General features: G+C 43.1%; 5 protein-coding genes across 5 annotated transcripts; 3 read left to right on the top strand and 2 right to left on the bottom strand.

The window, feature by feature from the left end:
• Positions 1 to 389: 389 nt before the first annotated feature.
• On the top strand, positions 390 to 1,976 carry PHALS_01012 (major facilitator superfamily; the record flags this gene model as incomplete). The annotated part of the gene is made up of 1 exon (XM_024730792.1): positions 390 to 1,976. The coding sequence occupies one exon, from the start codon at positions 390 to 392 to the stop codon at positions 1,974 to 1,976; it is 1,587 nt and encodes a 528-aa protein (XP_024581034.1).
• An 80-nt stretch (positions 1,977 to 2,056) lies between these two features.
• On the bottom strand, positions 2,057 to 15,163 carry PHALS_01011 (FOG: RCC1 domain; the record flags this gene model as incomplete). The annotated part of the gene is made up of 3 exons (XM_024730790.1): positions 2,057 to 11,992; positions 12,057 to 12,188; positions 12,245 to 15,163. The coding sequence occupies 3 exons, from the start codon at positions 15,161 to 15,163 to the stop codon at positions 2,057 to 2,059; spliced, it is 12,987 nt and encodes a 4,328-aa protein (XP_024581033.1).
• A 95-nt stretch (positions 15,164 to 15,258) lies between these two features.
• Positions 15,259 to 18,133, top strand: PHALS_01010 (interferon-induced guanylate-binding protein 1-like; the record flags this gene model as incomplete). The annotated part of the gene is made up of 12 exons (XM_024730789.1): positions 15,259 to 15,467; positions 15,541 to 15,628; positions 15,695 to 15,839; positions 15,895 to 16,268; positions 16,324 to 16,506; positions 16,571 to 16,684; positions 16,754 to 16,930; positions 17,007 to 17,084; positions 17,147 to 17,380; positions 17,464 to 17,565; positions 17,633 to 17,859; positions 17,914 to 18,133. 12 exons carry the CDS (start codon positions 15,259 to 15,261, stop codon positions 18,131 to 18,133), a joined length of 2,151 nt encoding a protein of 716 aa, XP_024581032.1.
• A 631-nt stretch (positions 18,134 to 18,764) lies between these two features.
• Positions 18,765 to 19,177, bottom strand: PHALS_01009 (uncharacterized protein; the record flags this gene model as incomplete). Its single annotated transcript, XM_024730788.1, has 2 exons — positions 18,765 to 18,904; positions 18,967 to 19,177. The coding sequence occupies 2 exons, from the start codon at positions 19,175 to 19,177 to the stop codon at positions 18,765 to 18,767; spliced, it is 351 nt and encodes a 116-aa protein (XP_024581031.1).
• On the top strand, positions 19,176 to 21,679 carry PHALS_15410 (uncharacterized protein). Its single transcript, XM_036407617.1, has one exon. The coding sequence runs from the start codon at positions 19,832 to 19,834 to the stop codon at positions 20,021 to 20,023; it is 192 nt and encodes a 63-aa protein (XP_036263304.1). The 5' UTR covers positions 19,176 to 19,831; the 3' UTR covers positions 20,024 to 21,679.
• The last annotated feature ends 315 nt before the right edge of the window (positions 21,680 to 21,994 follow it).

Genomic DNA, 21,994 nt, shown 5'->3' with positions numbered 1-21,994 from the left:
TTTTCAGATGAACCTTTAATTTTTGATAGTTATATGGTACAAGAAAATGATTTAGAAAAAGGACAATTTAGACTTTTAGAAGTTTTGTGAAGTCATTACTTCTTAAACACAACATCACAAACTTTGTACATGATTACCTGTCAGAATTTATGTATGACTAGGGCGGAACAGAAAACCGTCTTCAAGATTCTGATTGGAGCAATGCACGTGCCATATGGCTCTGAAGTTTGATGCACCTATGGTTAGCCTATATTCTCAATTACTTATGTGTAAGGGCCTGCAATATGATGTTTCCCGTCAAAATCGGTTAAAGTGGGTTCAGGTGTGTGGTGCCAGCAAATCGATAACACAATCGGTTATCAATCGTCTACACTTTTGCCAGTTGAGCCATGGCACAGCAGCCAAAGCGATTCGTCGAGCCGACAGAGCACACACGACTAGTTTCCGACCCATTTGGTACGTCAGAGCATGACGACAGAAGTGAGCTTTATCACGCGCGCTCTCCGCTGTGCCGTGCACCTTCGTGGCAGTTCTGGCGCACCACTTCGTCGCCTCATCGATTCTACCTTCTTATCCTTATGAGCTGCATTCCGTTTGGTGAACACTTTGTTAAAAATGGCATGTCTTCTTTGGAGCAGCTTATGCTGGATGACAAGGAATTTCCAATCTCTAACACCATGTATGGTGCACTGCTATCGGCCGTGTCGGTGCCTAGTATGTTTTTACCACTGGTAGGAGGTCGCCTTATGGACAAGAGTGGCTACCACAGCATCCGTTTCTTTTTGGCTTGGATCTGCGTCGGGCAGGCCATCTTTGCGCTTGGCATGCAGCTTCGACTTTATTGGCTTGCGCTCTTTGGCCGCGTTTTCTTTGGTGTGGGTGCAGGTAGCGTCGTTGTCGGAGCGAGGGTTTTTATCGCCTCTTGGTTCCGAAATACTGAGCTCACGTTTGCTATGGGTGTCAGTGTAGCCATTACCAACATCTCAAAGATGCTTGCAAAAGCCACAGTGGCACCCATTGCGCTATATTTTGGTGGGTACGTGCAAGCGCTATGGTGCGGAGTGGCTGTTTGTGTGGCATCGACTTTTGTTGGTGTTCTAGTCTGTCATTATACACAAAAGCTCAAGTGCATTGTTAAATGCCGCGTTATTAGCGAGGAAGCCTTGGATCCGAATCTACATTGGCTCACGGATTATGTCGATAAAAAACGTCAAAAGCGTCGTTGTCCCAAGGTGATCACTCAGACGAAGCAGATGTCATATGAGAACGTGCAGAACTTTTCGCGCATGTTTTGGGTCATTGCACTGCTTCATGTGAATTTTATTAATGTGTTTCATTTGTTTCAAAATGTCAGTGCTAGCTTTCTGTACCAGCGATATCACTATTCAATCGTCAAAGCTGGCATAGTGAGCAGCCTTTCGCACCTTTTTGTGGTTTTTGCACCATGCATTGGTCTGGCTATCGATCATTTTGGTGGACGGATCGTGCTTATAATCATAGCTGCTATTTTGTCAGTTTTGGCCTACATTATGATGATTTTTACGGAAACAACGCCAATCGTTTCAATGTGCCTCATTTCCATCTGTTTGTCATTCACACCCATGGTGCTGATGGCTGCCATCCCCTCTTCAGTTAGTCGTAAAAATTTTGGTACGGCGTTTGGTATCGTAGAGATTACCGACGCGATTGGTGCTACGTTCGGGAACCTCATCGTAGGATACTTACGCGATGAGACGGGCGATTATTGTAGTGTTATGCGAATGTTGCTGTGTTTGGCAATTTCTGTGCTATTTCTTGCTTTGATGTTGGTTTTCGAGGACAGTCGACATGGCTGGGTACTTAGTGTTCCGAATAAACGTTCTCGCGCGTTGACTATTGGTGACGAAGATTCGATGAACAGTCGAGCGGCGCTTGACGCGCGTATGCGAACAAAGAAGGAGACTGACGCTTTGTGCTCAGTGCAATCAAATGTTTAAATCATGGAACTTGGTTCTCATACCATGCATGTGGTGCTACACACATTTGGTCAAAGAGAATAACGAATGTTACAGTAGCGCTACATGATCGCGGTGCTAGTCATAGCAAGTAATAATTTGTGGTGCAATATTTGTGCGGAGGAGTACGCTGGTAGATGCAAACGAGTCGATTGCGGATGAATTGATACAACAACAGGATAGCACGAGTCCGGATCATTCTGACCGTCGGCCAAAGCGTCTGCAATTTCAAGTACAAAGGTGGAGAAACGGTCTGAGTCTGAGGTTTGGTTGGTTTGCTGGGCGTCTCTTTGTCGCTCTAGATTCAAAAACTGCTTCAGCATGCGGCGCTCTACTGACGTGAAGGCTTTAACAACTTTCCAAAATAAGTTGTGATGGCTTTGACGAGGTACACAATAAGTAGTGTGGCGCTCCAATTGAATGCAGTAATTTACATCCAAGTCTGAAAGATAGTATCTCAGACTAGAATTGTCTCCGCTTAAGAGCGCAATGCATTGACTTGGAATAATGGAATATAGGCCATCGCGGATAGCACGCATCGACACACTTTGAATCTGAGAAGGTGAACACGTAGGAGAATCGACAGGGGTCACAAGCTCAACCCAAAAAGTAGTGGAGAGAAACTGTAATGGTAAGTGAACTTTGCTTCTCCATGCAATTCCGAGAATTTGGCCGAAGCAGAAATACCAAAGTAATAATTGTGAGCGTTCAATTTTATTCTTCGCCAGCGCATACGGGGAAAATAAGTCAATATTAACATCAAGTCGAAGCGACATTGAGCCCGGTACAGGGCCAAAAAGTGGGAATCGGGGCGATTGGATCTCTCGAACAGCAGTTTCAAGCAATTTCAAATAGTCGACAGTCTGCTTTGAGGGGAGCCGATGCTGTTCGCCGTCGTTTTCATTTTGCTCCTTCAGATCATTTATTTTAGAATCATCATGCTGCCCATTTTCTGCGCAAGGCCCGTTCGAATGTTGCGTTACATGAACCTGGAACGCATAAAATATTGGGATTGCTTCGAATGACAACGACGATGTGCGTCTCCACTGCCAAGCATCTTGTGCGGCCAGTTGCTTTGTCAATTGCAAGAAGACTGATGATTTAGTGGACAAGTGCAGACTTGTGTGGTGTTTTTTCATTAGCAGCACAGAGTTACACTCCCAAAAGGGCAGCGTTTCGGAGGTGGGGTTCTTAATCGTGATGATTGGGATGTTTAAAATCTTACCGGAATCTGCGGCTGCACTACCTTCCTGCACTTGACTCACAGTTTCGGTTCTGAGTAGCTCTTCATTTATAAGGTTGTCTTTCTGGGATGAGAAGAGAAGGATTGTTGCCTGATGAAAATTTCGAGTGAAAGATGATGGATCGTCTAATGTCCAATGTGGCGAGTTCATCAGAGCTGCGACAGGTGATACTTGCTGATACTCGGTTATGTTTGATGTGTTGGCGTTTGCAACCGAACTGGGTCGGTTCACAGTGGTCTTCGAAGTCTCGGACACCCCTAGCGAAGTAGCAAATATGTTTTTCGGAATTGCGAGGCGTACAATGTTATACAGGCATCGATTCACGTACAACAGTAATCCAGTGCGAGCGATTGTCTGAATAAACAGGTAGTCTTCTGAATTCCCATACTTTTTCTTCATAGCGTGAGACGTTGCGATATCATGAAATGACAGCGAGAGTGTACCTTTGGAATTCTTGATTGCGTCAAGATCAGCGATCAATTTTGAGTCAGCCTCTGTAGCATTTAACTTATTCTTGTCCCACTGGATTTGGGCGTCAATGAAGTACTGTAAAGAAACTGCATATTGCGAACCGCTTACTCCTGCAGGTACATCGTTCTCATTAGAGACAGAGTTTGTGTCACATAAATCAATCTTGTGCTCAATTTTGCGGTGAATAGAAAAAATATCTGGTGAATCTAACATATTGCGACAGGCACTTAAGCTCCAGGAAGCAAGCTGAGGACAAGACACGACGCCAAATTGAAATGCGTTTGCTTCGGTTTCCATTTCGTACCACAATTCATGACGATACTCTCCAAGAACGGTATACTGTCCCTTTGATGTTAACACCGTGTCGCCAGACGCTAGTCCGTATTTAAATGTAGCGGACTTGCTCTTATCGATTGCGATTACCTGTCCAAGCAAAATCTCACGGTAAAGAATTTTGTCCCGTCTCCAACTGTCAAACTCTTCAAAGGCTTTTTCAAAAAGTTTTATAGACAAAGAAGATGAATTTGAATTAACGTGAGATAAATATGCCAACACGTCACGCATTTTTTCAACCAACTCGAGCGTTGACAAATTCTGAGAAAGATCGTTACTCACGTTGAGCACCGATGTGACTGGTGGTGGGATCAGTGTGACCTTATCATCTTTGTTATACATTGAAATTGCTGGATACCATTTGCAATTGCCATTACTATCTGATCCATTTGTTCCTCTACGCATATTTGAGACCGCAATTCCAAGACACTGATCATTGCGTTTAAAAGCGAGCGTGTTAGCATCGCAATTCAGCGTGACTTGTATGATATCTCCTTGCTTGAAAATGTCACCGTACGATTGCAATTTGGCCTTGTTGTGCCAAATTGCCTTGTTTGCAAGGAAGCCATAGCCATACGCGTCACTACCAACATAATTCTCCATGCTAGCGTCCATGGTACAAACTCCGACAAATATATTTTTCGAGACGCATTTATCCAGTCGCACTTGCCACGAATGGGTGCCTCTCTCAAATCCAATAGAAGCACGCACAGAATGCCACTTCTTGCTGCATGTGTTGATTGCTGTTAAATTTCGATTGATGAACAGCAAATTTTTCCCCGAAGTCGTTTGATCGAGCTCAAACATCGGTTCCGGTGGTGTTTTCACCATTATATCTGCTCTTTGCAGCACACCAGTATCATTATTAGGCTGATCGTTAAGGTCACGACAGCCAGTTGCAGCTCGAGCAAGATCAATTCGAATATAGTACTGCGTATCCGGCAGCAAATTCTGGATCGCAACATTTCCACTAGATAAAATTTCTCTCGACAGAATAATAGAGTCTTCAGTTTCAATACACTCCGAGCCTCGAAATAATCGAAATACATAGGGATCTTTAGATTCATCATCAGGGATTAGTGCGTCATTTATTATTGTGGCCAGATTTGACGAAAAATCTGAATTCCATGATATTGTCACCTCTGTTGACGAGTATTTGTTCACATAAATGCCTGAAAATCGATCTTCAAGTTGTGGACGCCGATCTTGAACCGGCATCAAAGTAGATAGGTGCACCAGTAGAGCAAACAGCGCACTCGTAATATCCGAGCAAAACACCCTGCTGCGCATTTCACGACGCTTTCGCAGCGTAAATAATTTCAGAAGATCTACCAACTGGTCGGATGAAAGAAATGTTAATGAAGGATCAAATTTCCTGACCGAAAACGAAATTCTTGTTATTAAGCGAAACGCAACGTATTTCCACGCCTTCATTAAAGTCAACTGGTTAGAGGCGATAGCCACAAGTTTGTCGACAAAGGCTTGACAGAATAATAGAGGTACAACATTGTCTATAGATTGAGGCGCTACATTCCCTCCAGGCAAAGAATCCGTCATTAAGTCAACATCCTCCGCAAATCCAATCACCACATCAGATACCCAGGCAAACCACAAAGCGTCTGATTGAGTAACCCCGATTCCGGTCCCGTTTTTTCCGCTATGTACTGAGCTTAAAACGTGATCACATTGGTTCAGAATTTCTCGGCAAAGAAGTCGCAAAAGTGGAGAACGATTAGATGCATTACCTGTCTGATTGTGAGTTCCTGACAAAGTCCACAGTTCATGATTTAGAAGAGCCACAATGGCAGTTTGAAGCTGTACAGGTTGCTCTGATCGAACGCTTTTGAAACCATTATCCAGCTCAACACCTACATCCAGTGTATCGAGACCAACTATAATTCTTAGAAAACGGCAAAGACGAGCACCAGAATCTTCACGTGAGATCAGCTGTTGCATTAATTTATAAGCTGCTGATCGGCACTTTTCCATTAGAGCTGACAGTAATAGTAAAGTAAAGGCTTGTCGAGCATATGCAACAAACAACGCTGAATCGATCACAACACTAAGTGGAAGGAAGTCGTCGACTTCTCTTGTGTGTGTTACTGTCTCTAAATTGTGTAAGGCATGCAGGCAGCTTAATTGCTGCTTGTAAATATATGTCTGAAAGGCATCGCTGGCTGTTTCATCGCATTGCTGGTAATTCAAATTTGATTCGATGGGTAGGTTAGTTGCTGCCGAAGCGAACTCGTCATCAATTGTATAGTATTTGAAACCAGTCAGACCTTTGCTTGGGTGTACAAGACTGAGCGGATTCTCCATACCAACCAACCTCTCTACAAATTTCAGATCTCCCACAATCTTCGCATCGACTATTAAATCATCGGTGGTAAATTCAGACCTTACGGTCCGACCATTCTCTTTTTCCATTTGTTCCAAAATCCACGCAGCAGCACGATTCTCACTATCGGGCAGGTGTGCTTCGACAACGCATCGGTTTGCCCATTCATCAGAAGATCCAAGACCTGTAAAGTCTCGACGTCGCTGCCAACTAATGTCGTCAATACGATTCATATCGATCAAATGTAGCTCTCTTCTAGTTCCATCAAGGTTATCCAGTGTGATGTCACATTCGTCAGTATCCCTTTCGCCGCTGTAGTAATTATTCCAAACCGTTGACGAGCCATTTGCATCACCCTTTAGACACTCAAAATTTTTGCAATTATCAACTCTGTGTCTATTATGTGCCATACAAACTGGTTTGAAACGTGTCTGATCGTCGTTATTAAGGACTGGTATGTGCTTGAAGCCATGAAAGGCCTCAACCTGAGTTTTCTTTTCAGATGAAGTCGCACTTTGTAGTGAGCCAAAATTAAACTCGATCGATTGATGAGCGCTTAAAGAGGCCGCAGGAAATAGTCGTGAGGTGCAAGTGATTGGGATGTTGGAAAAGGCGACTTCCAAAAACTCACCATTGAGAAAGTAACTCAATTCCATTCGTCCTGTATCTAACAAGACTCCGACCACATCGTTCGCCTTCCAATTTTTGCCATAATCGTGAGAATGCACATTCCATTTCTTGCACCGAAATCCATCAAATGCCCAGCTATTTGTAGAATCGCCTACACCTTGTCCATGAAGATGGTCAGCAGAGAAATCTTCGGTCACATATCCTATCTGCATCAGCCCGTTCGTGAAGACAGCAACTTCAAAGTACCATAAGCCGCTGTTCGCACAAATATTAACTTGATTTAATTTCACTGTGGGAAAGTGCTTAAAAGCTTTGATTTTGAGATCAATAATTTCAACTTGACCTGCAACGACCTCAAGTCTAAGTTTTTCATCGTCCTTGCAATTTCGCTGCCACCATGGTAGACGCGCATTTAAAGCAGCTTGAATATTCGATTCCTCTCGAAGACGCCATTGTAACTTTTCCAAGTCACCGAGTGATGGGACCGAAAGAGCACTTTGACCTTGACTTCTTTTAAAAAGCACATTTTCTAACAACAAACGCATTCGTCGAAGTCTGACAGCGAGTTTTGCGTCAGGACCTAAATTTGATATCACATGCTCCTTTAAATTCATAGATGCAACTTGAAGAAGACGATCACTTCCTAATACGTTGGCAAGTAAGAAATCGTGCCAAAGTGTGGTCGCTGTAGCTGTGTTCTTCTCACGAATAAGAGCAGTCATCAGAACACGAAATGCACGAGCCCGATGATGGATTACAGCACCAACACGGTGATCAATAGTGTTTAATTCAGTGTGACATTTAAGTGAAAGATCGTTTCTGGCTGGAAGGTGCAATCGATCTCGTGTGTCTTCGCTAAGTATCACATCAATAATAACTTGGACATTTTGGAGCTGTTCGCTCCTGCATTTATCAAAGTGAAGCACAGAGTCGAAACGGGATGCGTAAGCTTGAGTTACGGGGGGCAGAATTGCGGTATTCTGTACACACGCACGATAATTATTTACAACGTCCTCCGAATACCCAGCGCTGATGATTGTCAAAGCAGACACTGTGGAAAAACTGAGAATACCATCGTTTTTTGATTCAACGGAGTAAATTCCACCACTGTTTTGGAAGGAAATGGAATTTTCTTTCAAGTATTCGTCACAGATTTTCTCATACATAGGTGAGTAGAATAAATTTTGAAAGAGGTGAATGGCAGCAGCATAAAGTAATGAAATCTTTGGTTTTGGAGCTAGCGCACTGAACGCTGTTTCGAAAAATGGTGTGTCATTTCTAAACAGAATATCTTCTCTACAAGTTAGCATGCCGCGTTGGCGCATTGCTCGGTATAGTGTCTCATTTTGCTTTCGAAGTGGTAATGTCATTGTCTGAAATTCTTGCTCATTTGATGTTATAAAGAGCCCGTCAAAAATCCAGCTTTTAAATTGACACATCTCGAGAAGTCTCTGGCTTAGCGTTCGAAGATTAAATTCTGGACGGGGAGGAGTTCGCGGTAGTATATTTTCAAGAAGCTGGCAAAGATAGAGCTGTAGGAGCTCGTGCTTGCTACACGAACCCACCAACATATCAATTAAAAGAGTAATCCATTGATCAGAGGACGGTTGCCGGGCAGAAGTATCCTCGGGTGAAGATGGGCTGGTGCAACTGAGCTTGCACAATAAACTCAACACCGCGGCGCAGTAACTTTGTGTTTCTTGCTGCCGTTTTAAATGAAAGAGAAAGGTACCATTGTGTTGCATTCGTATTATTCGTTCCTCCGAAAAAGTCTCAAAAGATATAAAAATGTCGTCCAAAATAGCAGTGAGTTCGTGCGACGACCTTTTCGGTAATTGTGATTGTCGGAACAACGTGGCAGGATCAACTCCGTATCTAAACTCATTTTTGCCTATGTTGCCACCTGCGATTATTTGGGCCCATAATTCTGCTTTATGAAGAACGTTTAAGCAGAAGATAAAATAGTCGTGATCTTCTGCGACTCCATTATTGAGAGTAGAGCGTTTAGCACCGACGAAGACCTGAAGATGATCTGTGCTCTCTTTGTCGAAGATCAAAACAATTTGACTCCACTTTTCACGTGGAATTGGCTCATCGATAGAAATTGAAAGCCAGTCATCTTTTGTATCTCCATCACATCTCATTGAAAGTACCATTGACACGTGCTCATGATTAGTCTGCCGAATCAACACAAGTATAGATCTATCCGTATCAGGATCCGCCAAATCGCTCGTACAAAACGTAAGTAGCCGCAATGAGGACTCGCGCGACAAAAGCAAAGTGCTATTTGCACTAGGAATCTCTCGGGATTCTAGCACTCCGGTGACTTCAACATGCACCCAAAATGACACGGTGATACTTTTATGAGCTATATTTTCAGAAGTCTTCCCATCAATGACTCTTTGCATACAAATTTTGCTCGAGCTTGACTGTGAAATTTGCAGCGGGCACCCAAGGAGATTAAATAACGAGCGATCAAGCTTTTGCCGAGCACAGGGCTCTGACATTGCACTAATCACCCCCACCTCCGTCGTCATTGTTTCGTACTCATTTGTAAAGATGCACAAATTATCCATATGCAATTTAGTAGACTCTAGCATCGAATACAGACCATCCATCATTTGCGCAATGATGTCATCAGTGCTAGATACGACTACCTTTTCTGGAAGCGTTAAGCGTCTACGCGGAGACATCAATGTGTTCAGCGGAGTTAATAGTTCTTTGTTATGCAAGCTAGCTTTAGCTGATTGCAAGAATAAGTTGGGTTGAAGCTTAGCGAATGGCTGCGATTTGCTTAATTGCAGCGCAATGGCATAAAAGGCTTCCCAGGTTAACGAATTTAGTATCTGCATAGGCGTTTGATGAAAAAGCATACCGCAAATCGGCATTAACTTTGTTGTAAGCTTGGACTCGACTTGGAAGGTTCTTTTCCAGTCATCATTTTGATGGTCATTCATTGCACATTCAATGACTGCATTAACGTCACGACGTGTTCCCGGCAAGTTTGACTCATTTCGCAGTTTGTCAGTTAGAGTGATCATGATTCCAGACTTTGCTATTAATGCTATCGCGCTTTCAACGTCGCATTTTGTATCTTTCATAGGTACTGTCCAAATCAACAAAGCTTTTTTCTTTAAGTCAATAGACGCGTCATCACTAGAAATTATGCGAGCAAGTTGCACAAAAAAGCTCTCAATAGCTTTATCGATATCCTTGCCTTTTCCTCGAGTCAAACTTATCCTTAATTGTGGATTCCCTAAACCAGTTTTCATTCGATTGCTTCCACATATGTCAGCAACAAATTCATCAAGCAGATAGCTTTTTACGGAAGAGGTGGCCAGCTTCCTAAGGAGGTCATGCAGTAAACATACCCCAGCTCGAAGGAGAGCTTCATCATTATCCTTCGCCTCCAGTGAGTGTTGAATGATGCTCATTTCATGTGAGCTTGTCAGAAACTTAAGCAGATTCAAGAAAGTATCGTCGCTTTTATTCCATGATAAGTCATCGCTCTCGAGTTCTCCACACTGAAATATTAGAGGTACGAATATTGAGTTGGGCTGTAAATTTATCAAAAAATGTGATGCACTAACGGCGTTAGTAACTGCCTCCATGCCGACAAAGTTAAAATCCCACGATCTCCATTTTGTAACTCGAAGAAGTACTGATAGTAAGTCCCAAATTCTACTTTTTGGCGTCATAGCGCCGCTAATTGACCCATTTCTGGCTTCAAGATCATAAAGCTTGTAAATCGAACGCAACTCTGAGCTCAATTCTAAGTGCCATGCCAACACGCTGACAACAAGCGTATAAATTTGATGTGCTTCATTGGTAAAGTCTCCATCAAGCGAAAGCATCCCTGCTGCCCACGGCCAAAATGATTTACTGTAGAGCGACACAGATGTATCGCACAATCGAAGCAAAAATTGCTGATCGTCATAAGCGGATGAAAATGACGAACCGGTGCTATCAGAGCCTTCCTCACTAGTAGGACGTTCATCTTCCTCCTCGAAACCGCCCAACCGCTCCCCTTCCAATATACTGCTAATTGAGCTAGAGAAATGTTTCTTTGTAGCGGGCAATCCTTTTTGGTATAACTGTGATATTCGACCTTCCGATATGACAAGCGATAAGTAGTCGTCATGTTGATGACGATCGTCTGACTCAATGTCACTGATTTTCCACTGATAGAAAAGCTCGCAGCTTAATTTTCCACACAAAAGTGCGCATGCATCTCCAAGATCAACGAACCAGTTGCGTTTTTGAGCCATAAATATGAACTGCTTCGAAGGTGCAGCGTTTTCAATGTGCGTTCGATCACTATCATCACCTCTATCAAAACTTTTCCAGCTTATTTCATCCACAAGTTTCAATATCGCGCAAAGATTCGGAAGAATGCGCTCGACTAGCTTCAAATTAATAGAAGGTTGTGATACATCAGTTTTTGCATGGTATTTTTGCTCCGAAAGCAGTATCGACAAACTTTCAACAGCGCTAGGCAACAATGTGTGAAAAAAACTCCCATTCAATCGCCATGTGATCGCATCTTCATGTTGACGAGTAACCTTGTGAAGATGCTTTAACACTGTCATTGATTCTGCCATTAGGGCATCCACATAGTCAAGAAGAGAGGGCATCACTTGTTCGCTATCCATGCTTTGAAGCTTTCCTGGTTCACTTGATGTGTGTTTTTCCTTAGTCTGCATCGCTGATCGGTAAGCAAAGCTAAAATAATGCGTCTGCAGCACATGAAGTAATCTTGAAAAGCAGTCTGATTCCTTCAAAAACTCCGTTCGTGTTATGTTGTCGAGTTGTTTTACCGCTTCTACACTACACCGCCTTAACAATACGACCATGACAGATTTAACGGCATTAATATCCAATTTCTTTGCCCTTTCACTGGAGACATGACTTAGTTGCTCATTACACAGGCTTTTCGGATCAGGGGCTGATAAATACCGGAAGAAGTCTACCATGTTTGTATCCTGAAGCACAGGTTACAGCAAGTTAGTTCGGCAATTTGAAGCAACGTAATACAGGATAGCTTACTGTGCAAAGCTGGTTCACCAAGATAATTGTTCCCATAGAAGGTGTGCATGCATCTTTCTCACAATCGTCTAGAATCTTCCACAAAAGTCTCCTTCGAGTGGCTGCTGTCGGATAGAAGACACCAAACCCAATCTGCTCAAAGTGGTATTTAGTCTACAAGAATTTGTTATTACCAAACAAATACTTACCTTTAACGCACATGCAGCATGGTGACTTATAGCATCCCCCGTAGCATATAAAATTTCTGGATCGTCCGAAGGAATTGACCCGTTGGCAAAGTGACGGACACAATCTTCACCTTTTAAATTGGATAAATGGTTGAGAAGCTCGTACAGTCGACCCAGCACATCTGTCATACTTATTAAATGAGTATCTTCATTTCTCTGAGTAGACAAAAAAAACAAATCGTGTAATTTCTTGAGATTCAGCCGTAAAACTCGCAAGCATGAAAGAGCAAAACTCATTTGCTCTTGTAGAGTAAGACACGGCGCATCCATTTTGCAATTATTACCAAATGTGTGCTGTCCTTCTGAAGTTACCGACAGACAAGTCCACTGAAGAAGATGAAAAAGCATTTCCAGTGTTTCGTAGCTTGTGTCAACAGCATAAGGAATTAAATTAGATTTCTCGACTTCGGGGGTTGTCGTCATTATGTGCTTTGGCTTTTTGGTGGTGTCTTGCTCGTCCGTACTATAGCATGTAGCAAGGCGATCGATATGACCAGCAATGAGCAAAGCACACCTAATGGCGGAATAATTGTTGACGGATGCAGTATTTGGCGATATATTATTTCGATTTAGCTTTTCAGCGTAATTCAAAACCCAAGTTGCTCCGAGATCTATATTTCGACAGGCGTAGCCTTTCTTGATGTCAACCATCCAGCATCGTCCCTGACAAAACTCACTATCTTCACAGCTTGGCGCATGATCGGTTGAGCTTTGTCGTAATGGCTCACCAATCGAAACCACATCCCTCTTTGTATTATTATTCTCACTGTGTAAATCGTGTTTTTGGACCAAGACTAAGTTGTATTTGTCACCGACAGCTAACGCTATTGGGTTGACTTCACATTGAGCGAAAAGCTCAATTTTTGTCGGAACATTTCGTATTTGATTATCGCCATGACCGAGTCGACCACTATCACCCTGTCCACAAGTCCATACCTCATGGTCGTTTGTCATAAATACGGTATGTTCGCATCCAGCTTTGGCATCTTTGACATGTTTGCCAATCAAACAACGCACTAGCATGGGTACGTCAAAGCTTTCTTCGCTACCGTGTCCAAGCTTACCGTTTGTGCCAGACCCCCATGTATAAACTTTACCATTTGCCGCTATAGCAAGGGAATGGTCCCATCCACAAGCAACTTTTACAATCTCTTCTTGGGCATCATCGAGCGACTGCACTAGAGTCGGTAAAAGTCTGCGATCGCAGTCACTATGCCCAAGTACGGGAGGAACACCAGCCCGACGACTATCTTTATATCCGCAGCCACAAGAGTATACACGACCGGAAGCTGTGCAAAAAAGGGTGTGTTCCCACCCACCGGCAGCGTACGTAACACATTCGTTATTTATTCCACCTTCGCAGTTTCGAAAGCTGGCGATCTCATGAACTGTCCATTGGTCTTTTGTATGACCATGACCACATTGCCCTTGGTTATTTTTTCCCCAAGCATACGCTCGTCCTTCCCACGAAATGCCCAGCGAGTGCGATGCACCACAGAAAATGTGTCGGAACGTTACTGGCGAACTCACGTTCGTTTTTCCCTCGATGTCTCTTAAAGTATTAGAAATATCGACCCTCGTCGGATTCGAGCGATCATTAGTATCACCAAGCCCCAAGCGCCCATTCGAGCCATTCCCCCAAGCGAATAAATTTCCCGAATTCATCAAAGCCAGGGTATGGCCAAGACCACAGGAAACGTCCCGTATTCTACCTTTCTGACTTAAAAATTCGATTGTTCGTGGTGCGTATTCTTTTGTTGAGGATCCGTGACCCAGGCGATATTTGTCGCCATTACCCCACGTCATCGCTTCTCCTTCTGCAGTGATTGCGATACTGTGCGTCGACAACGAGCTAACTCGGCTAAAGAGAACGTCCTTAGTTGCTGCTACCAAAGTTGGAACCATTTTGTTCTCAGTGCAATTTCCGTCCTGGCAGCTGACGTGCACACACTGTCCATGACCCAATTTTCCGTGATCTCCTTTACCGAAAGTCATCAAATAACCGCAAGGCCGATCATCTTCACAGAAAGTAGCTAGTGGCCGCTCAATTTTAGCATCTGTAAGCTCCTTAAATAATGGATGAAGAAGTTCTAATCGCGCTTCAGTGAGCTCATTCGCATTTTCCAGAAGCAGCTTAATCGCTTTCAGTAAGTAGCTGAGTCGTCCAAATTTTAAACTTAAAGCCACGTACGCGACCATTACATGTCCTAGATCCTCGACTGATAAATTTGTGTTTTCAGCAGCCTCAGCGTATCTTTTCGGCCTCAAAAGCTCTTCAAATAGCCACATCAGTTGGTCAAATACACTGCAAATATTGTCACCATATTTTTGGTTTAATTGAGTCTCATCTTTTAGTCCGGGCGAGAGTACACATGTGGGAATCGTCTTCAAAATAAATGGCACTTTGGTAGCAATTAGCACTAAGAGTCGACAGTTGCTCGCGATGTTTGCGGTATCACGCATTGACTGGCAAGTTCGAAAAAACATTTTAAGTATTATCTGTGTTGGCGCGGGAAGTTCTTCAAATGACATAGGAGTGTTTGCATCCATTGTATCGAGTTGCTTGAATGTCTCCTTAGAAGAAGGCATAGTGATGTTCAAATCCGCCTCTTCTTCTGCATATAACTCGTCAAGAATGTTTTGTAAGACCAAAAGCTTCTTTTCCAAGTATGATGTTGACCGTTTGGCGTCCAGTGCCATTGTAGGATGCGCATTTTTCCATTGTTTCCCCTGGTCATAGTCCAATTGCTTGGAGTTGGAACTGCGGTCCGTGACTTCGTTGACAAAATGATGTATCTGGTCTAATCGTTGTCGCCGTTTATGCAAATTCTCGTACCGATCGTTCACATAAGCGCAATCCAGTAGTTGCAGCGCCTCCATTTTTGGGTAAAAGGTCGCTTCTGTCTTTTGGCTGTATCGGTCCGCACATGGTTTTGTAAATAGTTTCGTTCTTTTACAATATCTCAACAATAATAATGGGGAAGCTGCTTTTTTCCGGACAGCTACTTGCTGTGACGGTGGATGAGACCAACATCGCCGGCTTGCAGATCAAAAAGGAGGCTCTCGATTTCTTGCAAAGGTTACCGGAGCCTTTGCTCGTCGTGAGCGTACATGGCCGTGGGAATTGCGGCAAGACGGCGCTAATACAGAGTCTTCTGGGGCTCGAAAAAGCGACTGATACTGAGTGCGAATTAACATCCTATCGAGACTACATCTATGTATAATAACTTCTTTGATCATATGACATATCACTGCAGAGGCGTATGGCTTTATGTTCATCATGCCAACTATACCAACGCCAAGTACTTGGTTGTGCTGGATCGACCGGATTTTGGTGAAGACAAGGTCGTGCAACGAATAGAACTCAAGAAAGACTGGAACTTACATAATGTGTGGCAAAAACTGCTGTAGAAATTGGACACGCTGACGTATACTATTCTCGCGGGATTGAGCAGTGTGGTAGTGCACCACATTGATGGCCCGCTGACATCTGATGCTGTAAGCCAATTTGCGCTCTTCGCTCCGAACGTGGAAAGCGACACACCACCTGCTTATGGTGCGATAGAAATAATGGAAAAAGAAGTCGTTTAACATTGCTTCTTTGAATATAGGTTTTCCACAAAAGCCAAAGCTGTTGTGGGTTTTGCAGAACGTCTCCGCTGGTGAGCTAAAGGAGCAAATTCAGAAAAGTGAATTGTCGCTTCAGGAAATGGAACAGACGTATTTATGCAATGCCTTGGCTACGCTCCCTGATGGCTCGCCGTACGCACAGGCAACTAAGTTTTACGAAACGGCATTTTCGGATCAGAAGTGCTTTACTATGCCCCAAATAGGGATAGAACTGTTTAAAAAACGTCTTGAAAAGCTTATGCGAGTATTGACTGACTCAATCCAGAATCGATACTCAAATGGTGTTATTTTGACCGGCCCGCTGCTGGGATCTATCATAGTGTCCATGATGGCTCATAGCGACAATGTTTACAAGGTATACTTTGCTTTTTTTGCGCTCTAGAGTATTTTTTTACATGATTTATTGGCAGACATTTAAGGGCCCGATATGGAAGAATTTGATTTACAATTGCTGTTACAGCATGATTGGAAATGGTGTCAAACTCTACAAGCTCCGTATGTTCGAAAGTCTGGGCAGCATTGTCGACACATCTGACCTGATGGAATTTCAGCCAGCATCATCAGCTGTCCAAAATAACCAGCCGTCGATCGAGGTTGAGGCGTATTCGACGATAATATTCCAAGTCATTTCTCATTTCTGATTGTTGTGTCCCTTAGCTGCCGTATGAAAACGACGTCATGATTGAAATACACAATCGTGCAAAACGAGAAGCTAAGGCACATTTGCGCTTGCTGCCCTATCAAGCAGTCACACGCAGCAATGTGTATCAGGTAATAGTCATACGTTTCGTGTGACACGAACGTCCTGAATAATTTCTTTTTACTAATGGTGATGTCTAGAAAATATTTCTTTTATTGATTCGGTCAATATTTGCCACAGTCCAGGAAAAAAATAATCGCATATCGTTGGAGCATTGCCAATTAGTGCTTAAAACGCTTCATCGAAGTATGACGGAAAAAGTTGTTGCGCATCTGAATAGTGGGGAAGGATACTCGTTTCAGTCGACTGAAGTAAAGGTGATTGTCACTTATGATAATTTGCGTAGTTGATGTAGCTAACGCCATTCGGTTATGACTACATCTTTTCGCATAGCGCTTTTATCATCACTATCAAACATACCTTTTTGATCTGATAGGGCAGTACGCAGATCAGGGACTAGGACCAGCAAAGGTAATGTTAAGTATGCCTGGATAAGTAGGGTCAATGTTACGATATTTGTCATTACTAAATAGAACGCGGAGCTTGCCAAGTTCATGCACAAAACTATCCAACCGCAACTTGCAGATTTTTCAATAAGTCTCGACAAGCTTCGTCAGCAGGATACGAAGACGATTGAAAAAATGATTGAAGAAAAGAAAAAGGAAGCCGAGAATTTCAATACGAGGCAAAGAATGTTTCAGAAGGAGAATTCGGACGCGCAAGGAGATGTTAAGCGACAATTGGTCAATGTCGCGAAGCTTCAAGCGGTAAGCGCATATTGGCTCACAGGTGCAGCTCGAATAAGAGTATTCCGTCTGATTTATCGTTTATACGCTCTGACATGATGCAGTTGCGGAAAGATGCACTTGCTGGCGCTATTGTTGATCTGACCGAGATGCATAGCATGGCCATCAAGCAGAAGGAATTGTTGGAAGAGGCTGCGTTTGCATCGGTTTGTTAATTTGTTTGAAAATCGCTTCAGGCAAAAGTCCTATGTTGTCCTTGACATTTTCTTTTAGGTTCAACTTCCTGAACAAAAAGTTATTGAAGCTGCACAGGAGAAAGAAGTGACTGAGCTGCAAGGTTATTTAATCAAGCAGGGCGGTGGTGGAAACGTTTTGAACCCCCTCCGGCGGAAGAATTGGAAACAGCGGTACTTCATACTTACTGGCTCCAATCTTATCTACGCAAAGTCAAAGGACGATTATGAGCGTGGAAAAATCATTAAGGAACTGTGTCTCACTGGGCAAGTAGACTTCTGTTAAATTAATCAGACTAAATTTGCTAACATTTTGCACAGTTGCAAGATTGATCCATCTCGAGATGCAGGCGAAGGCTTTGACATCACGCCAGGTAAGTCGGCACACGTGTTTGAGCTGCAAAGGGGCTTGTTTGAAAAGAACAGCAAAAAACGTTCGTCGGCGGCAGATAGTGGTCGCATCTTCAAATTGCGTACTCAGACTATCCAAGAGCGCGACATGTGGATGGAAAAGCTTCGTCAAGCGGCAGGAGGTTACTAGTGTTTGTCATTGTCAGCTTCAGTAGTGTGGAAATACAGCAGCTTAGTGTCAGTGATCAGCCGAAGTTGTTCTTTAAGCCAGTGTTTGGACCAAGGTCTGATGTAGCGCCGGAGTTGGTTGGAAGCCTTTAACTTTGCACGCTCAGCGTGGTAGGGCGTGCAGTCTATATCCTAAGTCTTGGCAGAAGTTACGGTTTGAATCTCGAACTAATGCTAACTTAAAGGTATACAATGCTTTATGAGCGCTTTATGGGCTGCGAGAATGAACAGGGCCACGATCCGTAGTAAGACTTTTTTTTGCTAGACTCATGTGTTTTAGAAATTTCGACTACGATGCTATTTCATTGCTTGCATCGATCCTAGTTAACAACCATCTATCAAATAATTTCAAATGCGATGACTTTCGTCAATGAGGTCGCCAAATAATCCAACTGAACGAATACTCCAGTACTTAAATCTCAAATATAGCTTTCATTAAGTCTTTTATTCTTAACGCGTAAAAGTGTTCTGTCGCAGGTTTTTTACGAATATTAACAGGAATCGGTTATAACGACACTAGTGAGCTTTCTCATCTGCCTTTGGTGGTGCTCTTCGCTTTACATTACTTAAAGTTTATTCCCAAAAGAATAAACTTAACTACTTGGAGAAGTTGCAGGTAGTGACGGTTTGCTTTGACCTTTATTTTCGACACCACGACATGGCTCCGGACTCCAACGCAAATTCTGGCTTCTCGTTTGTAGTGCTAAAGCGTACCGCGATACCACCACATTAACTAATCAAAACATTAAGGTCAAATCTGTATTTCAAAGTGATATGATACGTGGACTAGAGTACCAGGTTTCCGATTTTCTTCAATCATTCGTGAGCAATCAATGTCCACGGTTTCACTTCGTCGGGTTGAAAAGGTTTTCAAAATAGGTATCACTGTTATTCTCCAGAATAGACGTCGTTCGGTCTGGTGCTGACCAATATTTGACAAAATGATGGCGGTGCCAAGCTTCGGGTCGCCAGGCGCCGCATTGCTAACGCCTCGACCGATGAGCATCCCACAGACTTTTTTGTTGCGAGGTCTTAGAGAAAAGCGTAAGTTCTGGCTGCTTTTGCGGAAGCTTTTGGCTTTCATAATGTTCGTCGCCATTTATTCGACTGAACCGAAACATCTCGTAAGTTGATTAGTTATTTGACTGAGCGTCTAGACTCATTGACACTTTCTTCATACTTGCTATCGCTAAGGATCCGTGGTTCAATATATTGTCGAAACTGAACTGCTAATTCCATCAGCAGGAAGTTTCACTGTTGAGTAGGGACATTTCTAGTGCTCATGATTTCTAGGACTGGTTCACGAACTCTTTTCTTCGCATGATATATTCGGGAAGTGATGGGGTCGAAGCGTATACAGTTGCGTCACACACTGTTGTTCTTGAAGGCTTTCATTTATGGCAAATTCTTTATTCTTCACTTAAATTCGGTGATCTTGAAAACAGAGGCACTAATTGCTACAGCGATACTTCTCTGCTTCGAAACAGAACATGTTAATCAGCTAAAATAGAATCTTTTGATCACTTTGGTGTTACTAATGGAACCAGTGCAAGTATCGCGGAACTCCAAATGCTTGAAATGTTTTCTTATTCGACTAAAGAAGATTTAGACGTCAGCGGATACCAGGCCTTTTTTTTGCGGATAACTTGTACTGGCATTTATGAATTTTCGAAAGCACTTGATGCGGGTGGATCGTCAAACCAATGAAGTGGCTATAGCTATGGCGCTGTCCAATCTCAACCTTCGTATCTTATCGATTGTGCATTTGACAATCAATTTTAACCTCGCAGGCGGAGTCACTCCTTCTTCAGATGTTCTTGTGCTGAATCTTGAACCATCAAGAAGAACATAGTTCGCACAATTTTGGAAGCTATTTTTGTCAGTCACGTTGTCTTCTTTGCTCTTCTCGAAATCTGGGATGTATGCATCCTTGCTCGAGGTAACGTGAGAAATGTAAGTGTGTATTTCGATTCACATGCTGTTGGCATTGTGTGCTGACCCGGTTTGCTTGAATTTAGTACATGGCTTGTATGGGATAATAAATAACATCAGAGACTGGGCGAATATTGCAGTGAACATTACTATCATTATTTGGCGATATTGTCGTCAGAAATCACTTACACGCCTTGAATTGCTCGAGCTCGAGACATTTGACAAATATATTAAGCCACTACCCCTTATGATTTGGGACCGAATACTTATGGGCCTCAATCTTTTTAACGTATTATTGCTGACTGCGCGGGCGCTGAAATATTTTCAAGTGACCAAGGGGGGACGACGTCTAATGAGGAGTGTTAACGGAGCGACGCCCGAAGTAATGTCTTTCGTTCCAATTTATTCATCAGTCATTGTGGGTTATTCGTTTGCTGGTCATATGCTGTACGGTTTAAACTTTACCGAGTGGGCGACCTTCCCACGGGCATTTTTTCGTGTCTTCGAGCTCAACTTTGGACTTTATCATCCAGGCTTAATAAATCGGCAAGGCGGGATCTTTAGCGCCATATTTATCCACACGGGAAATATCGTCTTTTGTATTTTTATGCTAAATATCTTTATGGCTATTGTCAAGCCCACGTGAGGACGCCTTTACGAGCTAGAGTCAAATCGGGCTAAAGAGCAAGAGCAATTTTCCCGTACGTTAGGGTTCGCCGACATATTGTTTCTAATGGCCATGAAAGAAAGTCATGTTGACGCTCTCATTAACGTGGTAATTCAACCAAAAGCTGACAGATTTATTACCAGGAATATTCTCTGTAAGGTATGGGACAAACTTGACGATGATAAGGTACCCGAATGGACTGTACGACGCGTTCTTGGATGGTACTGGGACCGTGACGATCTTGCTGGGGCTTGGTGCTTACTACACAAGCTTTACATCCTTCCATTCCGCAGCTGCTGTATCTTAAGCTTTTCCACGGCGAACGCAAAAGCTGTCGGCTTTCTTTTCAAAAACGCATGTTGCTGGCACTGCTACTCCGGATTTTAATTTCGATGTGGAGGAAGATTTCGAAGATGTCGAAGTTGTTAAGTCGGCTCGAATTCTTGAAACAAATCTAGAAAGTAGTCACACATCAAAAGTGTCAGTGTTGCTCCTGATTCCGATTCTTTTGATTCTTCTTCTACGCCATGGGTTGCCACAAATACTGGCGGACACGCTAAATTGGGCGTAGATGGGTAAAGGTAAGCACAAGTTCAAAATTCAAGGGGTCAAACGAGATTATTCGGTCAACATTGACGTTACTTTTCCCCGTCGTGCAAACTAGAAGCGCGCATGACTCACTTTATGATTGGCAATGAACTCACAGCGATACTCGACAGGAGTATTGCTTTGAGCTGGACAGTAGCGGTGATGTCTGTCGGTGGTACCTTCAATGATAGCTGTACTTTTTATTCAGCGGCTTATTGACGATGCCATGGACTATAATATAAAGCCTGTTTCGAGCATTCAGTAACGCCCGTACTTAATGCAACTTGTTTTTTGTAGCACATCGTTAATATTTTCAGCAGTGCCTGTATCTGACTATTTATCAGCATGCACAATTCGCCACTTGCCGTTAGTCGTTTGACCACAAAGATTCGACACGAGTCTGAAGACTGACTTTCTTTCAGCAAACCTGCTTCGTTATTCGCACGAATGAAAGCGTCGTTACGTTATAATTTTAATGAAGACCATTCCCGTGAAACACAATATTGTGGTTCCAACAAACAAGTCAATTTGATAACACACTCATATACAGAGAGAGGGAGTTAAGGAGCGCATGGGTAACACGCATGGTGGATCTCTTGTCACGACGTCATGATATTCCTTCATGGGTCCGTGGTT

This window comes from Plasmopara halstedii (assembly GCF_900000015.1).
Source record: "Plasmopara halstedii genome assembly, contig: Scaffold_1286, whole genome shotgun sequence".
In the NCBI taxonomy this organism is placed as follows: Eukaryota; Oomycota; class Peronosporomycetes; order Peronosporales; family Peronosporaceae; genus Plasmopara; species Plasmopara halstedii.
Note: the sequence above shows the minus strand (reverse complement) of the source record. Positions and strands in the feature narration are given on the sequence as shown.